The sequence below is a fragment of the Saccostrea echinata genome, unplaced genomic scaffold, assembly GCF_033153115.1.
Source record: "Saccostrea echinata isolate AGI-Se365-2 ecotype Australia unplaced genomic scaffold, CSIRO_AGI_Sech_v1 ptg000022l, whole genome shotgun sequence".
In the NCBI taxonomy this organism is placed as follows: Eukaryota; Metazoa; Mollusca; class Bivalvia; order Ostreida; family Ostreidae; genus Saccostrea; species Saccostrea echinata.
This window is the reverse complement of record NW_026889771.1, coordinates 6016164-6037258: the sequence shown is the minus strand read 5'-3', so window position 1 is coordinate 6037258 and position 21095 is coordinate 6016164. Positions and strand designations below refer to the sequence as shown.

At 32.1% G+C, this 21095-nt stretch overlaps 2 protein-coding genes across 3 annotated transcripts in view; one reads left to right on the top strand and one right to left on the bottom strand.

Moving 5' to 3' along the window:
* Positions 1–21095, top strand: part of LOC133190276 (coiled-coil domain-containing protein 96-like) — a 266577-nt gene that overhangs the window by 165830 nt on the left and 79652 nt on the right. The window lies entirely within an intron of this gene.
* LOC133190275 (protein CLEC16A-like) overlaps positions 1–21095 on the bottom strand; it is a 117559-nt gene that overhangs the window by 30862 nt on the left and 65602 nt on the right. For both annotated transcript variants that reach the window (XM_061325794.1, XM_061325795.1), the window contains exons 20-21: positions 14677–14719; positions 11757–11868 (exon numbers count right to left, since the gene is read on the bottom strand). In XM_061325794.1, coding sequence (XP_061181778.1) covers positions 11757–11868; positions 14677–14719 — 155 coding nt within the window. The remainder of the gene's footprint in view (positions 1–11756; positions 11869–14676; positions 14720–21095) is intronic.

Genomic DNA, 21095 nt, shown 5'->3' with positions numbered 1-21095 from the left:
AGGGGTTACTTAAATTATGTCATCTTGTTTGCCAGCAACATTCAAAGAGCCAGGCCATCAGTGTAAACAGAACATCGTCTGAATAATTTCTCTCAACTTAAGTTAAAGACAAAATAACACTGCAACAAATAGTGATCATTGCAAGGCCTCTCTAAGTCTCCAATTGGAAATGGACCACACACTAAGGGAAATAGCAACCATGTGAATTCATACAAATAAAGTTATTAAGAGTGAATTTTTAAGGGCATGGGAATATTTTGTATGAGACCAAGTGTGTAAATTGCATTTTTTAAAAAGTAAAAGTGGTTTCATTAAATGAAAGCTGGGAACAATTCCCAAGTAATACTTCCAACTATATATGCAGCAAATTTCACACTGTAAACAAGTAGAGTATGTCAAGTTCATGTCTCCAGTAACAAAGGATATTGTCCAACCTTAAGCCTAACCTAATAATTCTGAAAACAAGCCTACCACAAAATGTCAACAACCGCTACATAAGGTTGTATAACTATTCACATCCTGCAATTCTCTGAAGGGTTTTTTCTTTTTTGGAATTCATAGAATTCTGGCTTTCTCTAAAAAATCAAATATTATGCAATTTTAATTTACTAAGATTTTCATTTACACAAAGTATCTGATTAGTTCAGTTAGGCCACGTAAAACTAATTTTATTCTTGTACCCATCCACCCATCTAAAAAAATCTCTCCCTGTTTTTACCTGCATTTTCCTTTTTTAAATTTTTTATTTAAAACTAGATGTAATAAAATTCTGGGTAAGTATACAAGAAAAGTCTGAACAAATATATCATATGGCAGAAATTAAGGTTTAAAAAAAGTGTTTTCCCATTAGCATTATCTATGTGAAAATTTTGAGCAATTTGCATAAAAAAACAGACTTGAAAAAAAAAATAATTTCAACTGTCTGCCCCTCATTTGTTTTTATTTGGTGGGAAGGGGAAGGGGAGGAAAAGGGGGTGGGGCAAATTAGGATAACAAGAAGCCCATGGGCTACAATGCTCACCTGAGTCAAAATGGCCCTGCTTTTCTTCAACAGCAGACTTTTTCTACCATATTTTTTTATGTAAAATTTTTATCCCTGTTGTGATACTACCCTACTCCCAGGTGTCATGATTTGAACAAATTTCAATGTACACTACCTGAGGATGCCTCCATATTACTGTTAATAAGACTAATCATGGCTTTTCTGTTCTTGAGAAGAAGATGTTTCAAGATTTTTTCCTAGATATTCCTATGTAAAATTTTAACCCCCCATTGTGGCCCCATCCAACTCTCAGGGGTGATGATTTGAAGACATTTGAATCTAAACTACCTGAGGATGCTGCCATGTCAATGTGATTAATCCTGCTTTGCTGTTCTTGTGGAGATTTTTTCCTATATATTCCTATATATGTAAAACTTCTATCACTCATTGTGCCCCCCAGGGGTCAATGAAGGTTTCGAATAAGTTTCAACTTTTTGGCCCATTAATGGTTGTTTAGAAGAACACTTTTACAAGATGCCACCAAATTTTCCCTACTATTTAACTATTTTCCCTTGAAAGAGGGTATGGTCCTTCATTTAAAAAAAAAACAACCAAGAATCCTCTTTACCCAAGGATGCTTTGTGGCAAGTTTGGATGAAATTGGCCCAGTGGTTCTGGAGAAAAAGTTGAAAATATGTAAAGTTTACAGACAGGTGAACTGAAGGACAGATGGTTGACAGACAAAATTTAATAAGAAAAGTTCACTTGCACTTTCACCTCAGGTGAGCTAGAAATTGTTATGTTGTTGTACCTTATATTATATGGTTAATTCTGTTTCATTTCTGTAAATTTTTCTTGCCAGAAGATGACAACAAATCCTGTTATTCTCGTTATTCTCTATAATATTACAAATTCTTAGTGAACTCCTTTTTACTAAGCCTGGTAATAAGTTTAGTTGCTGGGGGGGGGGGGGGGGGGGGAGGACTACCTATGTTAATGGAACTTGTGTGTCCAATCAAATTGACATTTTGGCTATATGTTTAAAACAAAACAATCAAAAAACAATTTTAACTATCCTGATTTGAAATCTGAGGTCCTACCAATACAAAACACTAAGAAATATCATAAATGCATGTAAATCAAATGGAGTGTAATTTTTGTTGTTGTGATATCTGGAAATTGCACGTCTGTACATTTTCCTTAAAACATAATGGTTTACAGGTTGTGAGGTCACTTTTAGTAGCTGTTTAAGAGCTGTTAAGGTAAAAGAAAAGATTTTATGACTATAAAAAGAGAGCCTCAAATGACCGTTGAACAAGAGGCCAATGGGGCACAACGCTCACCTGAGTCACTTTGGTCCTGTTTTTTCCCCCCAAAATACATGTATTCTTCTGTATTTTTTATCACCTTTTGTGGCTCCACCCTATACACCGCGGCTGTGATTTGAACAAAAATGGATTTACATTACCAAAGGATGCTTCCACAATAATATGATTCATCATGGATTTGCTCTTGAGAAGTTTTTCTTTAGATTTTTCCATATAAAATCTCTACTGTGGCCCCACCAGACTCCAAGGGGTCATGATTTGAACAATTTAGAATATATGCTACCTCAGGAAGCTTTCATATAAGTTTCATCTTTTCTGGTCCAGTGGTTCTTGAGATGAGGATTTTTTAATGACCCCATTTTATTTTTGCCTTTTCTTGATTATCCCCCCTTGGAAGGGGGCTTGGTCCTTCATTTTAACAAATTAGAATCCCTTTCATGCAGGGATGTTGAAAAATTTACAGACGGATGGACAGACACAGACAGACGCTAGACAATGGGTGATCAGAAAACTCACTTCAGCTTTCAGCTCAGGTGAGCTAAAAATGTAATTCAAACTTAGGCCTGCAATATGTCCTTTCAGTTTCTCTTTTATTATACAGTAAATATTATAATTAATAAACTTCACAAGTCTCTGTAATGGAAATTTATATATTAGACCAATACATTAGCATGTCTGAAGGTATAAGCAAAACATGGAAGACAGAATGTTTCAATGCTAACTATCATGAAATGAGTCACAATTCACTACTTATGAGGTCTGTGCATCTCAGTACAACTCACAACTCCATCAGGAGACTGCATCAACATTTGCAACAATGGGATGCAATTAAGCAATACAACAAAAGGACACATTATAAACCCATATTATGCAGTGGTGGTTCCAACTTTTATGACTAAAAGCTTACATTACCTGGAAAGACTGAAAGACTGTTTTTGTCAAATTATTTGTTTTCAATGAGCTAGAATACAGTAGTATAATATATTACCTTATTAATCTGACAGGATATTGTACAGTGATATCATGTGTAATTTGTTAATTGTGATTCAAATTCCACTTAATTTCAAGTTGTCCACATATTAGTTACTGAATTTTCCTTGACATAATTATGTGGGATGATTGATTAGCTTATGCTTTAGTTATATAATTTAAAAAAAATAGACAAGTAACAATGCTTATATTTATAAATGACTTAATTTTTGTAAATATCTGTAAACATGTCACATTACTGATTCATCTCCACACATATTTTTTTCATGACCTGAAACATAATGTTTATTCTAGCTATCACAGTTATTGAGTTACATAAAATGCAGTTGTAACATCCTGAAATTTATAAACATTCAACTATTAAAAATAAATTAACCTTGATAATCGTCTTTAAAAAATAACGACTTAATATTACTCTGTCTATTTAAGTTTTCTTAACACATTATTTACTACTTTGTTGTGGGTCAACATTCCTAATCTTCATTGTATATTTCCTTGATATTTAATAGAACTGAAAGTAAATGACAGTGTCTGAGAAACATCTAAATCAACACTAAAAAAAAATTATCCATCAAACTTACATATAATTAATAACTTTGTAACAATAAAATATCAAGGTTATATACCATAATCAGGTATTAACTGCATGATGTTGCATGATCAGCATCGTAGCAATCTGACACACCTGAATTCAGTGAGAACATTTTGAATTCATGAAATAAAACAAGCTAGTCCCCAAAAATTAATTAACTTAATTAGGAACAGAGGACAAGTATAATATGGACTTTTTGGCATTCGTATGTATTATTCATTTCAAATACAAATCAATCTTGGATGTATTAGCTAAATACAAATATTTTCTTTTGAGAAATTCATGAATCAGCAAAGTTATTTTTAAGTATCGATCATTACTGTAATGCTTATTCACCAGTTTCTTGAAGGAGAAGAGGATATAAACAATCTGAATGCAGGAAACATTAGCAACCAGCAGCATTTAATACTTTCCTGCGAGACATGCCAATAAATATCGAGTAAAAAAATTTTTTTTTCCTAGAAGTAATCACCTATTTTAAGACATTCAAAAGATTTCAGGCTTGAAATTTTTACAATTTTTTCTGGTATAAAACATTTTCAGATTTGAAAAGAGGGATACTTTGAAAAATTATTTTAATTTAGCTCAAATTATGGTCCTCCATACAACAGACAAAACCCATGCTAAATTAAAGTTAAACTGGTGCTGTATCTCACTGACTGAATTTCCAGGCAAAACAAAAGAACCTAAATGACAATCACATTCCTTTCTCTCCAGTGGCTTCACCCATGGAAGGTTGTTCTACTTGTAGAATGGTACTAACTACTGGGCCTAAAGTGTTTAAGGAAGAAAATGTGATGGACCAGTCCAGGATCAAAACCAAAACATAAACTGACCACAGAAAATTTGACTCACTTGACGACAATACTGACAATGTTGACTAGGTCAGAATTTAATTTTTTTATGTTTGCTGCATAAAGTCACTGGTCTACAGATTTAATTTAAAGTCACTGGTCTACAGATTTAATTTATCTATAAATTTTATTGAACATGAAGAGGGTGAAGATAAACAGTGATCAATCTAAAAAAAAATTTATAAACAATTCAAGAGATGGGATCAGGTGCATAGGAGGAGTAGGCATCCCCTGTTGACAGGTCACAACCGCCATGAGCCTTATGTATTGATCAGGTGGACAGAACATTCCGTAGTCAAATTCAGTATAAAAACAAAGGCCTAACTATTGGTATGAAACAAGTCAGCCAAAATTAGACAAGTCAGTCTTGGAAATTTTCTGCCTTCAGAGTTTTTTTTAGCCTTGTTAGGAAATGCCAAGGCTGCAATGTATTTTCAGCTCAATACTCAGAAATTCAGTTTTACATGGAACTCTCTGAAACATGTTTGAACACAATTAAACAATTAAAGGGTTATATATTAAGCCTAATCAATTGACTCTCTAAAATAGAATACATTAATCGCAGTATAATAAATTTCATTTGTTTGTACCTATGTTCAGTCATAACTTTCATTTTAATGGCAATATGGGAAAAATTTAAAGTATTTTTACCATGCTTAAAATCCACTTAAGATTAACTTGTAGAAATAAATATACATTTAAACTCTCGTGATCAAAAACCCCTTTATCTCTAAAAAAAAAGGTAAGAGTTATTCTTCTTAAAATTTCGACAAAATTTCTACTAGACTTGATATGCTAAAAAAATCAATACAAAATGATTTGTCAATGTCAAATTCCATTCATTAGGTGTTCCTGCCTGGTCATGAAGTGCATATTATGCAATCACGCTTTTGCTACATCAAGGAAGGTAGACTTTTATCAGAAAAAAAGATCTTTTTAATCTTTCTTATTTTTTTCTAAGGGCGTCTGCACTGTTATCAATCAAAGGAAGATCTGTTCACAATTCAGATTTCAACTCATTTTCAGAAAAAAAGTATTTGGGACTTTTTGAAAACCTTTATTCAGATATTTTAAGTCACACATGTGATAATTTTAAGACTCAAATCCTGCACAAGAGCCTTAATTGAATATACTGGAATTTAGGTGAAAATACTGTACATTGCTCATCCAAAAACTACCGTACAAAAAAACCACTACAAAATGTTGACCAAAAATATCAATATAAGGCCAGGTAAAATTAAACTTTAGATTCTCATCCCCGCCCGCCCCTCTCAAAGTGCCCCGCCCTGTTGTTTTTTATTTTGGTTTTGGGGTTTCAAAAGTATTTACATGTATTTTTTACTCAGCAAGAATCACAGTCAAAATTTAAGAGTTATCTCCCATCTGTATTAAAAGTCGCGTGGCACTATTTATAGCACAAAAACCATGTGAAGAATGGAGAAAAATCGGCAATAAAAGCAGTTCAAATATGTAGGGAAAAGATAATTTGCCAGGATAGAGAAGGCAGAAAAGCAAAAATAACATAAATACATCTAGATACCATCACTGGCATGAGCAAATTTTTAAAGAGATTTTATCCAAGTAAAAACAGACGAAGAAAATGACATCTGGTCAAGTTATAACTTAATTAATAATCGCCAGATGTATGTGATTTTGTATTTTTTTTTTTAAAAAAAAGATCGTCGGCAGACTTTGGAGGATAATAATGCTAAAGAAATGGTAAATCTTAAAACTGTTGAGCATAGGCTTTTCAGTAGAATATTTTACAGTTTTAGACATCCTGTTTTGCAAAAATGACATTTTTTAATGTTGAACGTGTCAAGTTTCAAGAACGAATTCAAAGTATGAGGACAGTGGAAATCTGTGATATTTCACACAAAACAAAAGGAGCTGTTAGTAAAACTAAAATGTATTTGCTGATGAGAAGTCGTGACTACTACATACAGCATATGCAATTTATTGGGATCCGCACCCCATTTTGTGTGACGTTTGCCGTATCTACATGTACTTGAAAATTCATTAATAAAAACTATAAATATTTAATATTCTATAACAAGAATCTTCGGTAGATATTTAAAAGAATGAATAAACAATAATATATATTCATATTGGCATTAACATAATGTGAAAATTTTGTATAAGAAGAGCGATATGTAAATATTTTCAATAATAAAAAAATAAAAAATAAAATCCGCCCACCCGCCCCAATTTTTTAGCAAATTAGGATGAGAATCTAAATTTTAAATTTATGTGGCCTAAAAGGTTCATTTTATTACTAAATATGTACCACTGCATATAGTGTTAATTACATATAGCAAGCACCTTTTCTAGCTTTTAGAATTTCAGCAATCCCCAAGGTCAATGTTGAGTTTTGTAAAAAGACCGTCCATGTAGTAAAGTGTAACGTGCGGAAGTCTCTTTCTCCAGTTATCTGCATTTTTTTATGATACTAAAGCATCTCTTTACTCATGTAAGAATGGACAATATATTTAAATGGCTAAGCAGACCAAAAAAAGTTATACATTAAATTTCATCTTGCTGTCACACAGAGTTGCTCTGATTCATTTCTCCTTGAATCTACAGTTAAAACACTTTAGATCACAATGTTTTGTTTACATAAACCTAGAACCCTAAGTTATGTGTCAAATGAGATTTTTGGTGTTGTGAGGGCCAGAGTTAAAAAAAAATGTGACTTTTGTAAGTAATTCAAAGTACAGTTGAACTAAGTTATCTCCAACACTGATATCTTAAGGAGGAGAAGGACACATGGTCACATGATTCTGTTTAACTACGTCATAGTCTCCGTTTATATAAGTGCAAAACGTGTAAAGCGTCAGTTCTTGTATAAATTTTTGACAATGTTTTAACTTTAATTACCATCTTATTTAAAAAAAAAGTAAAAAGTTTCAACATTCTGGTAAACATTAACAAATTATGAAAAAGATTGATCCACTCCTCTGTTTCCAAAACTGCGCGTCCAACAAGTCGGTGACGTCATACACGATCTGTTAGTACAGCAAGATCATACTCGGTTATTATGTAAAAACAGGTCATAATCGGTATATGATGAAATATTTCGAGAAACGGGGAACACAAAAATTATTTTTGCATGGCTGATGACGGAAATCTTATGTAGGTATATCTTATTTCGCTTATTTAGCTTACGTGTGACGTCACAGTTAGTTTTTCCCGTACTCGAGAAATGTAACATGACACGTTTTTTGTCATGCTTATGTCCTCTTTAACGATGTCCTGTGAAATATTGAGGTCAGCTTCATCATTCGAAATTTTTACAGTTCATCAATAATTTGAAGGATTTGCATTTCAACGTAAATAAAAAAAATATTGAATGATATAATTTTTTGTAAATTACGTTTTTTATTGTTTAAGTTGCCTTAAAAAGTGCGTAATTTTCCATATCCAGATGCAGTGTGATAGACAAAACTTGCTTTTTCGAATTTTCAATCTATTTATACTCTGTATTATTTTAAAAGATACATGTCCACTTTAATATTTTTTTATATTTGCTTAAAAAATCCCATTATGGACAGAGTGATGAGTCCGGAAACATGGAAAATTAAAACTCCACTTAGATACTGTAGGGCATAGTATTTGTCAATCAATATCTCCAAAATAAGGTAAGAAACCTAATGATATAACTGCTTTATGATATGTGGGACATACTTAATAAGAAATATACAAAATATGAAAAAAATTGAATGACAAGTATTTTTTCAGCTCAAGGTCCTTCTCCTCCTTAAATACCATAGCTATGTCGAAATGATTGGGAAGTCTCTACACACTTATTCTTTAAGTATTTTACCCTCTATATCTCGAATCTTTGGATATTTTGACGTTTTTCCTTGGTTCCATTGAGTTCAATTAGAGTAGTCTACTTGTGTACCAAGTTTTACTGAAACTGTAGATTTTAAGAAGCATTTTGAAAGAATTTCAAAGAAATTTCCATATTTTGTAATCATACCAACCATGTTCAGCAAAATCAAAATTTGATATATAGAATTATATAGTATAGTCTACTTATGTTCTAAGTTAAATTGATATTAGAAAAAAAAATGAAGGAGGATTTTTTTTAAAAAGTATTTCATAGAAATTTGAATTTTTAGCAACCATGGCAGCACCATTCAACCAAAATCAAAAACTGATTAAAACAATTATGTATCTTAGTGTAGTCTACTTGTGTACAAAGTTTTACTGAAATCAGACCAAATCTATAGAAGGACTAGAGTTTTGAAAGAATATAAATTTACAAGAGTTTTCTATTTTTAGAAACCATGACAACACCATCCATTGACATCAAAAGTCTATATGCAGAATTATGTAAATTGAATCTGATACAAAGAATTATATATATCTTAGTGTTGTCTACTTGAGTATCAAGTTTTTCTTAAACCAAACCAAAACTGTATGAGGGTTTGCATTTTGAAAAATTGTTTACAGACAGACAAACAGCTAGATGGACACCTGACTAAAGCATAAACTCTTCTGGTTTCTGACCAGTAGAGCTAAAAACTAAGAGTAAATGAAGTTGAATACCTGAGTTTTTTTTTTCAAATTACTTACAAATTTTGTAGAGTCATGCATAGAGTCATTAGAATGATTCTTTAAACTATCATTCTTTGAAATATTATTTGCTGCATATAAAAATACAAGTTGGAAATGAATGGTCCAATGACGTCAATCAAATAGGTGTTTTCAACATAATTAATCTATCACTTAGAATTGAAAATGAAGATCAAAGATTTTTTCAAACATTGTTTTATTCTAAAATTGAAAGGAAAGTCAAAAACTAGGGTAAAGTCCCAAATTAATGGTTTATCATACAGAAATTTTGAAAAGGCTTGTTGATAAAGTAAAACACACTCTGAAAATAAAAATATATTAAAAAAAAAAAAAAATAATAATAATAATAATTTTCTTAAAATTAGGTCAAATGGCAAGCTTACAAAGTCAGTGAATCTAGTACTTTATTATTAAAAAAAACTTTTATCAACATGGTGTCAATCAAAGCTCAACTCAAAAGGATTGTTTTAATAAGTAGGTTAAGGATCAAGGTCACAAGGTCTTTAACCCCAAACTAACAATCTTAATATTCAAGCCTGATAAATCAGACTTAAAAGATGGTTTACCTTAAAAACTGTACTCAATTTTTAAAAATATCTGTTAAATATAGAACTGTAAAAAAACCTGATAATGCTGTGAGAGTTTGAAAGGTACTAGTGGGTCAACAAAATTCTCAAATAATACCTGTCAAAAGTTTTTAATAATTCATCACTTGCCAATAAACATGTTTGTTGACAGCTGAAAAATTTTATTTGAATTCTTAACTGTCATATAAGATAAATTAGACAGTCATACATGCTATCTTATCAAATATATACCATCGTCCTAGATCTATTTGTGATGAGTTCCTGGATGAAAAAAAAGAATGTTCCAAGAAATACTTCTATTTTCACTTCATTTAAAAAAAATTCTTTTTCATTTAAAGAATACTAAGCATAGACTTTTTTATTTCATGTTCTTGACTGACAGCTCTCATCTGAAGTGTCTTCCACCGCAAAAGAATTTTTGTTTTGTCACAATACTATTGTACAGATGAAATGTGAAGACGACGAACGGTGACAATGCATTCTCAAAAGTCCAATTTAAACAATACAAATTAAGAACCTCTGAAAACAGAGGTGGGATCAGGTGCCATGGAAGAGTAAGCATTCCCTGTTGACTGGTCACACCCACCATGTGCTCCTTCATTGTCATAATCAGGTAGACAATTTATTGTGAATGAAAGACAGTAGTCAACACTCTATCATGTATCTCTAAGATTCCAAAATCTTTCATGATTTGAATATGCTTGAATGTACATTTTTGCAGAAAGCTTGTATATTGTAAACTTGTTCATTAAAAGACTTTAAAAACTTTAGCCTCTTGGTGCTGCAGAGAACATGGTTAAATTGAAAATCAATGGAAACACAGTTGTTCAAATAAACAAATGCCTCCTTTAAAGTTTGATTTTTGTAGGCTCTTCTTTTCATACGACAAGGTTTTAAGCACAAAATTATTAATTGCATATAGCGTTAATTAATATTTTTAACACAACAAGTGATATAGTCCATAAATTTTCAAATTTTTGACAATGTGAAGTAAGCAAAAGAAATGGTTCAAGTTCACTATAAATTACTCTCTCTCCAGGAAATCATCAATAATTTTGAAACACACCAAGATACATGCATAACAAGCACTTCAGTAAACAAAGATTTCATGAATATTTAGTCTCAAAAGAGTGTGACATCGTTTTAAACTGCTAGCCTATCAAAGCTTTTGATTGTGGAAAACCTGTTGAATTTCTGTAAAATGTAGTGTTCATGCTTTGCTTCCATATATAGTTAGGGCTTATGAGGTTGCATTTTAATTAACTTTATTTCATTTCTTTCCATAAGAACTTTGGTAAATTTGCATGGTTTTGCAATTTTCAGAATCCTCATAACTTTGGCAAAAAGTAAATATAAACTTTTCCCTGTTGAAATAAACACAAAGTAATAGGCAGTATCACCTTATGAAGCAATACATAGAAAAACACAGTTTCAGCAAGCATATGCTTATAATGAATTCACACTTACAGCAAACTGATTTTCATTCCTGTTAGTTTTAAAACATATCATGAACTTTTACTACATAAGGAATTACGTTTATGACGAATCATAATTGTTTGTCCCTGACAAGATGCTATAAGCATGTTTTACTGTATATTTTACCTTGCATGCAACTCAAAATTTTCTGAAGAAAGAAGTTTTTTTTTAGCTTTGGAAAGGGGAATTGTAGCTGAACAATTTAAAAATGATAATTCTTTGTGTCATCTATTAAGGAAACAGAATAAAACACTCACAGCTGCATTCTGATATATTTCTTGTTAAAAAAAAATGTAATACGATAGGCAAGTGAGTATTACATTGCTTGATTATGTTAAGTGTCATATAAATTGAATGATCACTAACTTGTAGATAACCGACAAATCGGACGACTCCCCAGCCCAGTCTTCTGGTGTCCGGCTCCACTAATATCATCTGTAACTTGTCTATGACCAGGAAACGCCTCTCTTGCTTTCTCCTGCAAATGTACCAAAAAAAAAAAATAAATAAATAGAAATAAAATAAAAACTGATTAGCTAGAACAAGGTACAATTGTACAGATTGTTACTGGTCATTGAACAACAGCTGGATTAAAATTTGATTTGTTCTCTTGTTTCATTCTTGGGACAAAAAATAACAGTAAAATCTGAGAACAGTCACAATCTATGACCAAAAAAAAAAAGAAAAAAATTGCATGAAATTGGGAGCATGTGCAAAGAAATAGAGACCTGTGTGTTATCTATTGTTTTTCTGAGGAATTTGTCAACAGAACTTTTGTGTTTTAAAAAGAAAAATCAGACATATACTGATACGCAAAAGAAACGCATCATCCTATTTTAGAAAAAAAACTAGAAATATGTCCATAGGACATGAATGCCCCGCCAAGGGTATATTAGTAATGCAACATTTTAACACAAATTGAGAAAAGTGAGGTCAAGGTCAAAGGAAAGGTCAAGGTCAAAAAATATTGCTGCAGTTGAATAGCTTACATCAGTATGTATCAGCATATGACGTTTGATTCAGAAACTAATTTAAGAAAAGTGAGGTCAAGATCAAAGGAAAGGTCAAGATCAAAAAATGTTGATGTAGTTGAAAAGGTTACATCAGTATGTATTAGCATATGAAGTTTGATGAAAATATTATGAATGGTTTCTTTAAAACTGAGCTAAACACTAATTTAAGAAAAGTGAGGTCAAGGTCAAAGGAAAGGTCAAGGTCAAAAAAAATTGATGCAGTTGAATAGCTCTCATCAGTATGTATCAGCATATGAAGTTTGACACTAATTTAAGAAAAGTGAGGTCAAGGTCAAAGGAAAGGTCAAGGTCAAAAAATGTTGATGCAGTTGAAAAGGTTACATCAGTATGTATTAGCATATGAAGTTTGATGAAAATATTATGAATGGTTTCTTTAAAACTGAGCTAAACACTAATTTAAGAAAAGTGAGGTCAAGGTCAAAGGAAAGGTCAAGGTCAAAAAATATTGATGCAGTTGAATAGCTCTCATCAGTATGTATCAGCAAATGAAGTTTGACACTAATTTAAGAAAAGTGAGGTCAAGGTCAAAGGAAAGGTCAAGGTCAAAAAATGTTGATGCAGTTGAATAGCTCTCATCAGTATGTATCAGCATATGAAGTTTGATAACACTATCTTGAATGGTATCTTTAAAACTGAGCTAAAAACTTATTTAAGAAAAGTGAGGTCAAGGTCAAAGGAAAGGTCAAGGTAAAAAATATTGATGCAGTTGAATAGCTCTCATCAGTATGTATCAGCATATGAAGTTTGTTAAAAATATCTTGAATGGTCTCATTAAAACAGAGCTAAACATTAATTTAAGAAAAGTGAGGTCAAGGTCAAAATAAAGGTCAAGGTCAAAAAAATGTTGATGCAATTGAATATCTTACATCAGTATGTATCAACATATGAAGTTTGATTACACTATCTTGAATGGTATCTTTAAAACTGAGCTAAACACTAATTTAAGAAAAGTGAGGTCAAGGTCAAAGGAAAGGTCAAGGTCAAAAAATGTTGATGCAGTTGCATAGCCCTCATCAATATCTATCAGCATATGAAGTTTGATAAAAATATCTTGGATAGTTTCTTTGAAACTGAGCTTTGAACAGAGCTAAACGCGAAGTGTGACGGAAGGACAGACGGAAGGACAGAAGGACGGAAGGACGGAAGGACGGAAGACGGACATGACAAACACTATATGCCCCGGCCATATTCATGGCGGGGCATAAAAAATCGGATATTGGCTAAAAATTTTACTTCAACAGTAAGGACATCTTCAACATTAGTCAGTCATTTAATGGATGAATGATTTTCATCTCTGTACTGAACCAAAGTCCAAGCCCCACTGAATGTAAATCATATATTGCATGTTTAATAACAAAATTGGTTATGCTTTAGGCTTACAAAAGTTTGTTTCTGTTCACCATAAGTATTGTACCATTATTCCAAAAAAAAGTTCTCATTTCTTTTTACAAGTGATGCAGAGGTTTCCTGAAAATGACTATAAGCATGCATTTCTAATTTTCTATTGCTTCTAGATGGAAATTTTCAAAATAAAGATGAAAGAGCATTTCAGATGCAAAGATGCACTATATTATGCCTCATCGTGCTCATATGTCTAACTTAAATGACAGTCTGTAGACCAGAAGTCCAATGGTTAATACACTGCACCAAGTTCGAGAAAATTCAGCCTCAGCAACATTTCTTTCATTCAAATCAAGAGACTGATGAACTTAGTGCATCATATAATTCAAGCTGCAATTGTTTTGCAGGCAGACTTGAAGACTTGAAAGCTAAAATGAGGGGGTTGGGGTTGGGGGGTTGAATGGTTACCTATTACTTTCTAAAGTTCAAAGATGTTCAACATTTCAATCATCAATTCATCAGTGTTTTTAAATTAAGTTATCTCCTACTGTTAAAATATGTATTGTGAATATCATAAGATAAAAAATTCAGATAGTTGTACCTAACTGCTTGTTGTGTTTCTGTTGTGCTCAGTATATTTAGCAACCTAATCTGATAAGCCAAACTAAATTCTATAAAAATGCCATTTCATGATGTCTTTCCCCAACATAGAGGAATATAATGGTTTTATCATGATTATCAATGTCTGACCTTCCAAAAATACAAGGGTAGAGCTTCTATGGCTGAGAGTATCACAAGGAAGAAGTGAGATTCCCCCCCCCCCCCCCCCCCCGAGAAAAAGGGAATTTTTTTCATATGTAGATGGATTTTCATCATAGGTATATTTGCATTGATAATGAACAAAAACTTACGTATCTCTCATGACAACTGTGCAAGCGATGAGGTCACTGTTATCTGAAGTAGAAAAAAGAAACTGAATCAATACCAAAAAAGAAGAAAAATCAAACCAGTGGTTATTAAACAATACGGCTTATTCATGCTCTCAATAAAGCATATTTCTTATCAACAGATTATTTTTAAATATATATAGATTTAAGGAAAAGCTGGAAACATGACACAAAAACATGATGTGTTTGTGAAACAATGATGCCCCCCCCCCCCCCCCCCCCTTATGGCAGCTCATGGCTAAGGTTAAAGATTCTCAAATGGAAGTCAAACTCCAAGGTCAAGGTCAAGAGATCAAAAATGTTGGTACCTAAAGAAAGGTCTTGTCACAAGGAATACACCTGTGAAATATGAAAGCCCTTGCAGCAACCATTCAGAAATTATGTCAAGGTTAAAGTTTCTTGAAGTAGGTCAAATTCTGTTGTCAAGGTCAATGTCATGAGGTAAAAAAGACTTGTATTTAAGAAAAAGTCTTATCATAAGAAATACATCTGTGAAATGCACATCTACACACTGTGTACTAAATATCTGCAAAGTTGATCAAATTCTGTGCAGTGGTTTAAGAGGAGTTGCACCGACAAACTGTTCATCTCTATATTCAAGATATGGCCAAAAATCTAAGTTGAAAAGTGCCGAAATTCCCAGAAAAATAACGGAATCAGAATTTCCTGGTAATATGCACATCTACACATTGTGTCCTAAATATCTGCAAAGTTTGACAAAATTCTGTGCAGCAGTTTAAGAGGATTTGCACTGACAAAAAAAAGGACTGACTGACTGATGGACAGGTCAAAAACATTATACCCCCTGCAACTTGGTGCATGGGGTATAAATATAGGATCAGTATTAACCAACTGCATGAAAATTTTGAATTCCCATTCAAAATTCTGTATTCTGTACTGTCATGAACCATAAATATTATTAAAACCTTAAAATGATACTGAAGTAAAAACTATTTTGTTTTCATATGATGATCAGTATAAAGACGCTTATAACAAAGTGCCAGGAATAGATAATTTTGCTTTGTTATTACATGTAATGTAATTCATTATATCTGTTAACTTTACTACGTATTTTAAAGCTTGGGGAATGAAAATCACTTAGCTGTAAACTTTATTTATTTATTTATAAGCATGATCGCAATAAGCCTGTTATACTGTATAGAGGCATTTTTTTTTTAAAAAAATAACTGCACTTTATTGTTATTTTATAGTAGTTACTAGGAAGAATGCAGGATATTATCACCAGTTGTTCATAGGTGCCTGTTTTAAATGTATATATTTTATTTGTATGTTTATTAATTTCATCCAATGTACAATATTTCAGATGAATTCAAGGTAATTCCTCACAGGTGCATTACATATGCATTGTCTATTGATAAAGATCTAGGGTACACCCTTCATATACACAATATCAAACTCACATCAGTTTACAAACATTTTAAGTGTTGTTGATATTATTTTGATATTATTTTCTTTTTTTCCAAATAAAAAGCGTAATTAAAGCTGAGAAATTTGCGGGGTTTTCCAAATAGTCATTTTCTTAAAATAGTTTTAGGCTTTCCATTTATGAATGACATACTTCTTATCTATAGATTTGGTCTGGTAACTGTAAATTACATAATCCTTCATTGCAAACTTTGGTCATTCAAAAACCATTTAATATTATCAAAAATAACTTCTATGGTCTAGTATTTCAGTGAATGAGTGATCATGCTCAAATTACGATCTATTTCTGAATATTTATCATAGAAAACTTGATAACATTCTATAGTTTTGCTAAAAAGTAGTGTATATATACTCAAGCATTAGTATCATCAAAACATGTTTTTAACTCACCTGAGCTGAAAGCTCAAGTGAGCTTTTCTGATCACCTGTTGCCAATGTTGACCTGTAGTCAATCTGTCCGTTTGTAAACTTTTCAACTTCTCAAAAACCACTGGTCCACTTTTAACCACCAAAGTTGGTACAAAGCATCCTTGGGTGATGGGGAGTAAAAAAAATGTTAAAATGAAGGGCCAAGCCTCTTCCAAGGGGAGATAATCAAGAAAAGGCAAAAATAGTGTGGGGTCATTAAAAAATCTTCTTCTCAAGAACCACTGGTCCAGAAAAGCAGAAACTTATGTGGAAGCTTCCTGAGGTAGTGTAGATTCTAAATTGTTCAAATCATGAGCTCCCCCCCCCCCTTCAGGGTAAGGTGGTGCCACAATAGGGAATCAAAGTTTTATACTGAAATATATAGGAAAAAGCTTTTAAACTAGAAATATGTCCATAGGACATGAATGCCCCGCCAAGGGTATATTAGTAATGCAACATGAAAATTTGTATTAGTGTATGAAATTTGATGAGAATATCTTGAATAGTTTCTTTAAAATTGAAATTGAAATCTAAAAAGTTGGATATAGATGAAAAATTCTCGCCAAATTATGTATAAGTGCATAAACTTACATAAATATATCTTAAATGGTTTCTTTAAAATTAAGCAAAATGCAAATCTAAGAAAAGTGAGGTCAAGGTCACAGGAAAGTTCAAGGTCAAATGTTTTGATGCAGTTGAATACTTCTCACAAATACGTATCAGCATATTTAAGTTTGATAAAAATATTTTGAATGGTTTATTTAAAACTGAGCTAAACACTAATTTCAAATAAATGAAGTTAAGGTCAAAGGAAAGGTCAAGGTCAAAAAATGTTGATGCAGTTGAAAAGGTTACATCAGTATGCATTAGCATATGAAGTTTGATAAAAATATTATGTTTTCTTTAAAACTGAGTTAAACACAAATTGAGAAAAGTGAGGTCAAGGTCAAAGGAAAGGTCAAAGTCAAAAAATATTGATGTAATTGAATAGCTTACATCAGTATGTATCAGCATATGAAGTTTGACACTAATTTAAGAAAATTGAGGTCAAGGTCAAAGGAATGGTCAAAGTCAAAAAATGTTGATGCAGTTGAATAGCTCTCATCAGTATGTATTATTATTTGAAGTTTGATAACACTGTATTGAATGCAGGGTTGTCCCTAAGAATTGAAATAGAAGGGGACATTCAAAAAGTAGAAGGGGAACTGGGGTTCCTCCCTTACTGGGGAGTATAGGAGGAATACCGAAATAACCGGGGGATTACATCATTATAGGCGGGGAAATTCCCCGGCCCCCGGGTCTTAGAGACAATTCTGTGAATGGTATCTTTAAAACTGAGCTAAACACTAATTTAAGAAAAGTGAGGTCAAGGTCAAAGGAAAGGTAAATGTCAAAAAATATTGATGCAGTTGAAAAGCTCTCATCAGTATGTATCAACATATGAAGTTTGAAAAAAATATCTTGAATGATTTCATTAAAACTGAGCTAAACACTAATTTAAGAAAAGTGAGGTCAAGGTCAAAGGAATGGTCAGGGTCAAAAAATTTTGATGCAGTTGAATAGCTCAAATCAGTATGTATCAACATATGAAGTTTGATTACACTACCTTGAATGGTGTCTTTATAACTGAGCCAAACACTAATTTGAGAAAAGTGAGGTCAAGGTCAAATGAAAGGTCAAGGTAAAAAAAATGTTGATGCAGTTGCATAGCTCTCATCAATATCTATCAGCATATGAAGTTTAATAAAAATATCTTGGATAGTTTCTTTGAAACTGAGCTTTGAACAGAGCTAAATGCAAAGTGTGACAGAAGGACGGAAGACAGACATGACAAACACTATATGCCCTGGCCATATTCATGGCGGGCATAAAAATCTTCAAGAACCACTAGGCTAGAAAAGCTTAAACTTAGGGGAAAGCCTCCTGAGGTAGTGTAGATTCTAAATTGTTTAAATCATGACCCCTAGGGGTAGGGCCGGGCCACAACAGTGAATCAAAGTTTGACATTGAAATATAGGAAAAATCTTTAAAAATCTTCTTCTCATTAACCACTGGTCCAGAAAAAGCTGAAATTATATGGAAGCTTCCCGAGGCAGTGTAGATTCTAAATTGTTAAAATTATGACCCTGGGGGTAGGGTGGGGCCACATTAAGTATTACAAGGGGGAAAATCTGGAGAACAACAGCATGGCTAAAGTTAATCAGGTGAGCATTGTGGCCCATGGGCCTCTTGTTTACAAATTAGATCATTTAGCAGGCCATTAGACATTTAATACTAAGGTAATTACAATAACATTTTTCCATCTACTAAAATGCATTTTCCTTAATATGAATGAGTTCCACATACATTTATGTGTACTTTACTAGGAATAATAATTTAAGTCACACATTATCTAAATGACAGAGATTAATTATACCTTTAATATATAAATGTCCAATAGATAGTATATTAAACAATAACAAAAATAGATGATTCTGAGGTTTTATATTTCCTCAGATATTTTTGAAAAAAGTATTCTTACACAATAAAATCCCCTTTTAGAACTCATAAAAAAAATCATGTGTTTTAATTATAGACTTCCATTGTTTTCTTAGAAAAAATCTATTAAAAAAACCACTAATATCTTTTTCATTAACATTTAAACAAAAACTTCATAACTTTAAACAATTTTCAGTCACGAAGACTTGTACTTTAAAAGATTTTAATCCACACAAATATTCCTCTTTTTTTGGGGAAAAGATCACAAACACCAGGTGGTTACTTTATACAGCTTCCAACTGTCTAAATTAATTCTAAGACATGAATTACATGTATATTAAATGTAGACTAGTGCTATATACATGCAGCCTATCTCCGGATATATTGAACTTCAGAGGACTGCAGACAAATGTTCAATACATCCGATAACTGTAAAGGCTGTGATAAACACTTCATTGAACTACATGTGTGTACAATTATGATCATCCTGTGAAATACAACCACACAAACGTGTTTAAGTGTTTTAAGAAAGTAAATACTTATATGTTTCATGCACAGGTACTGTATACAGGGTTATTTTACCCCGTTTTAAATTTGCCCAGTAACAATTCTGTTTTAAATAATTATACTGTGTTTTTTTTAATTCGCCCTGTTTTAAATTCGCCCACTTGTGTGTAGGGCGAAATGGGCGAAAATAAAACGGGGGCGAAAATTTCCCTGTATACAGTATTTCTTTTTTCCCCCTACTTATTATAAAATCAGTTTTTTTTTTTTAATTTTTTGTTTAGAACAGTAATTGTCAATGAGCTATTTGATATCACTTATGCTATTAAACATGTTACATGATTATGTATTTACAGAAGCTTACATCATGTTTTACAGTTTTTCATCACAGCATCTGAAACGTTTCCTCATTACTATCATCTTGATTATTGTCAATGTCTTTTTATAACTAATAAAGATATTTTTCAACAGTAACCAACAATAATATTGTCCTTAAGGGTTATGGTACATGTGACTTAGTCTGCCTAAAAATAATCCTCCACTGAAATGTCAGAAGATGAAACGACAGTGCACAGTAAGACTCAAGTTTATACCGTTTTAATTGTTTAAGTTTTAAAAACAAATTAGTTCACTGTGTTAACAAATACATGTAGGTAACCTGTGCTTCATAAGAACTGACATTGACAAGTTCTTATTAAAACAATTTAAAATACTTTTATCAATTCAATGGACCATAAAATTGCTTCAATGCAAGTGGTAATTCAATACGTTAAGCTATTTCAAATAAATAGAGATTTTGAAACAAAGAACAAGAAGCAATCTGTTCAGGATTGATTTTGAGTTCAGCACAAGCATTCAATACAAGCAAGTTCATTACAAGTGGGGTAAATGTATGTCTGAAATAGCATATCAAAAATTACCTAAATTTTCTTGCTTTCACGATCAGAAGCAAACATGGACAAATTGGAATTTTGACCGTATAAGACCAAAACAAAAAAATAATTTGGTTTCCTGATGCAACCAATCCTAAAATTAAATCTGCTGACTAAAAAGACTTTACTGAAAAAAATATATATATATATATATATATTTTTAAATTGCCTGAAATAAAATTTCTGAATTTTTCTGATTTTCATTCTGTTCTAAAGAAAAATCCATTTTTGTATGATATAGTTTCATTTGTTAAAATGAGAAATGTGATGTCACCCCTTAAATGAATGAAATATGAAAATAACGAACAGTAATTACCTGGTAAGCTCAAAAGTCCATTGAAACAATACAAATCAGGAGCAGAACACACACGAACCTCTAAAAAACATCAGAGGTGGGATCAAGTACCATGGAGGAGTAAGCATCCCCTGTTAACCGGTCACAACCATCATGTGTTCATGTGGGCAAATGGAAAAATTTGTAGACAATTCAGTGTTTAAATAATGCTGACTTTAAAGACTGTTGATGTCCTTGTTTCATCTACTTGTTTATCAATAGCTTGCCTCGTTTTCAAAAATTGTTCATACGTAGAGCATGTTCTTGCATATCGAATCAAC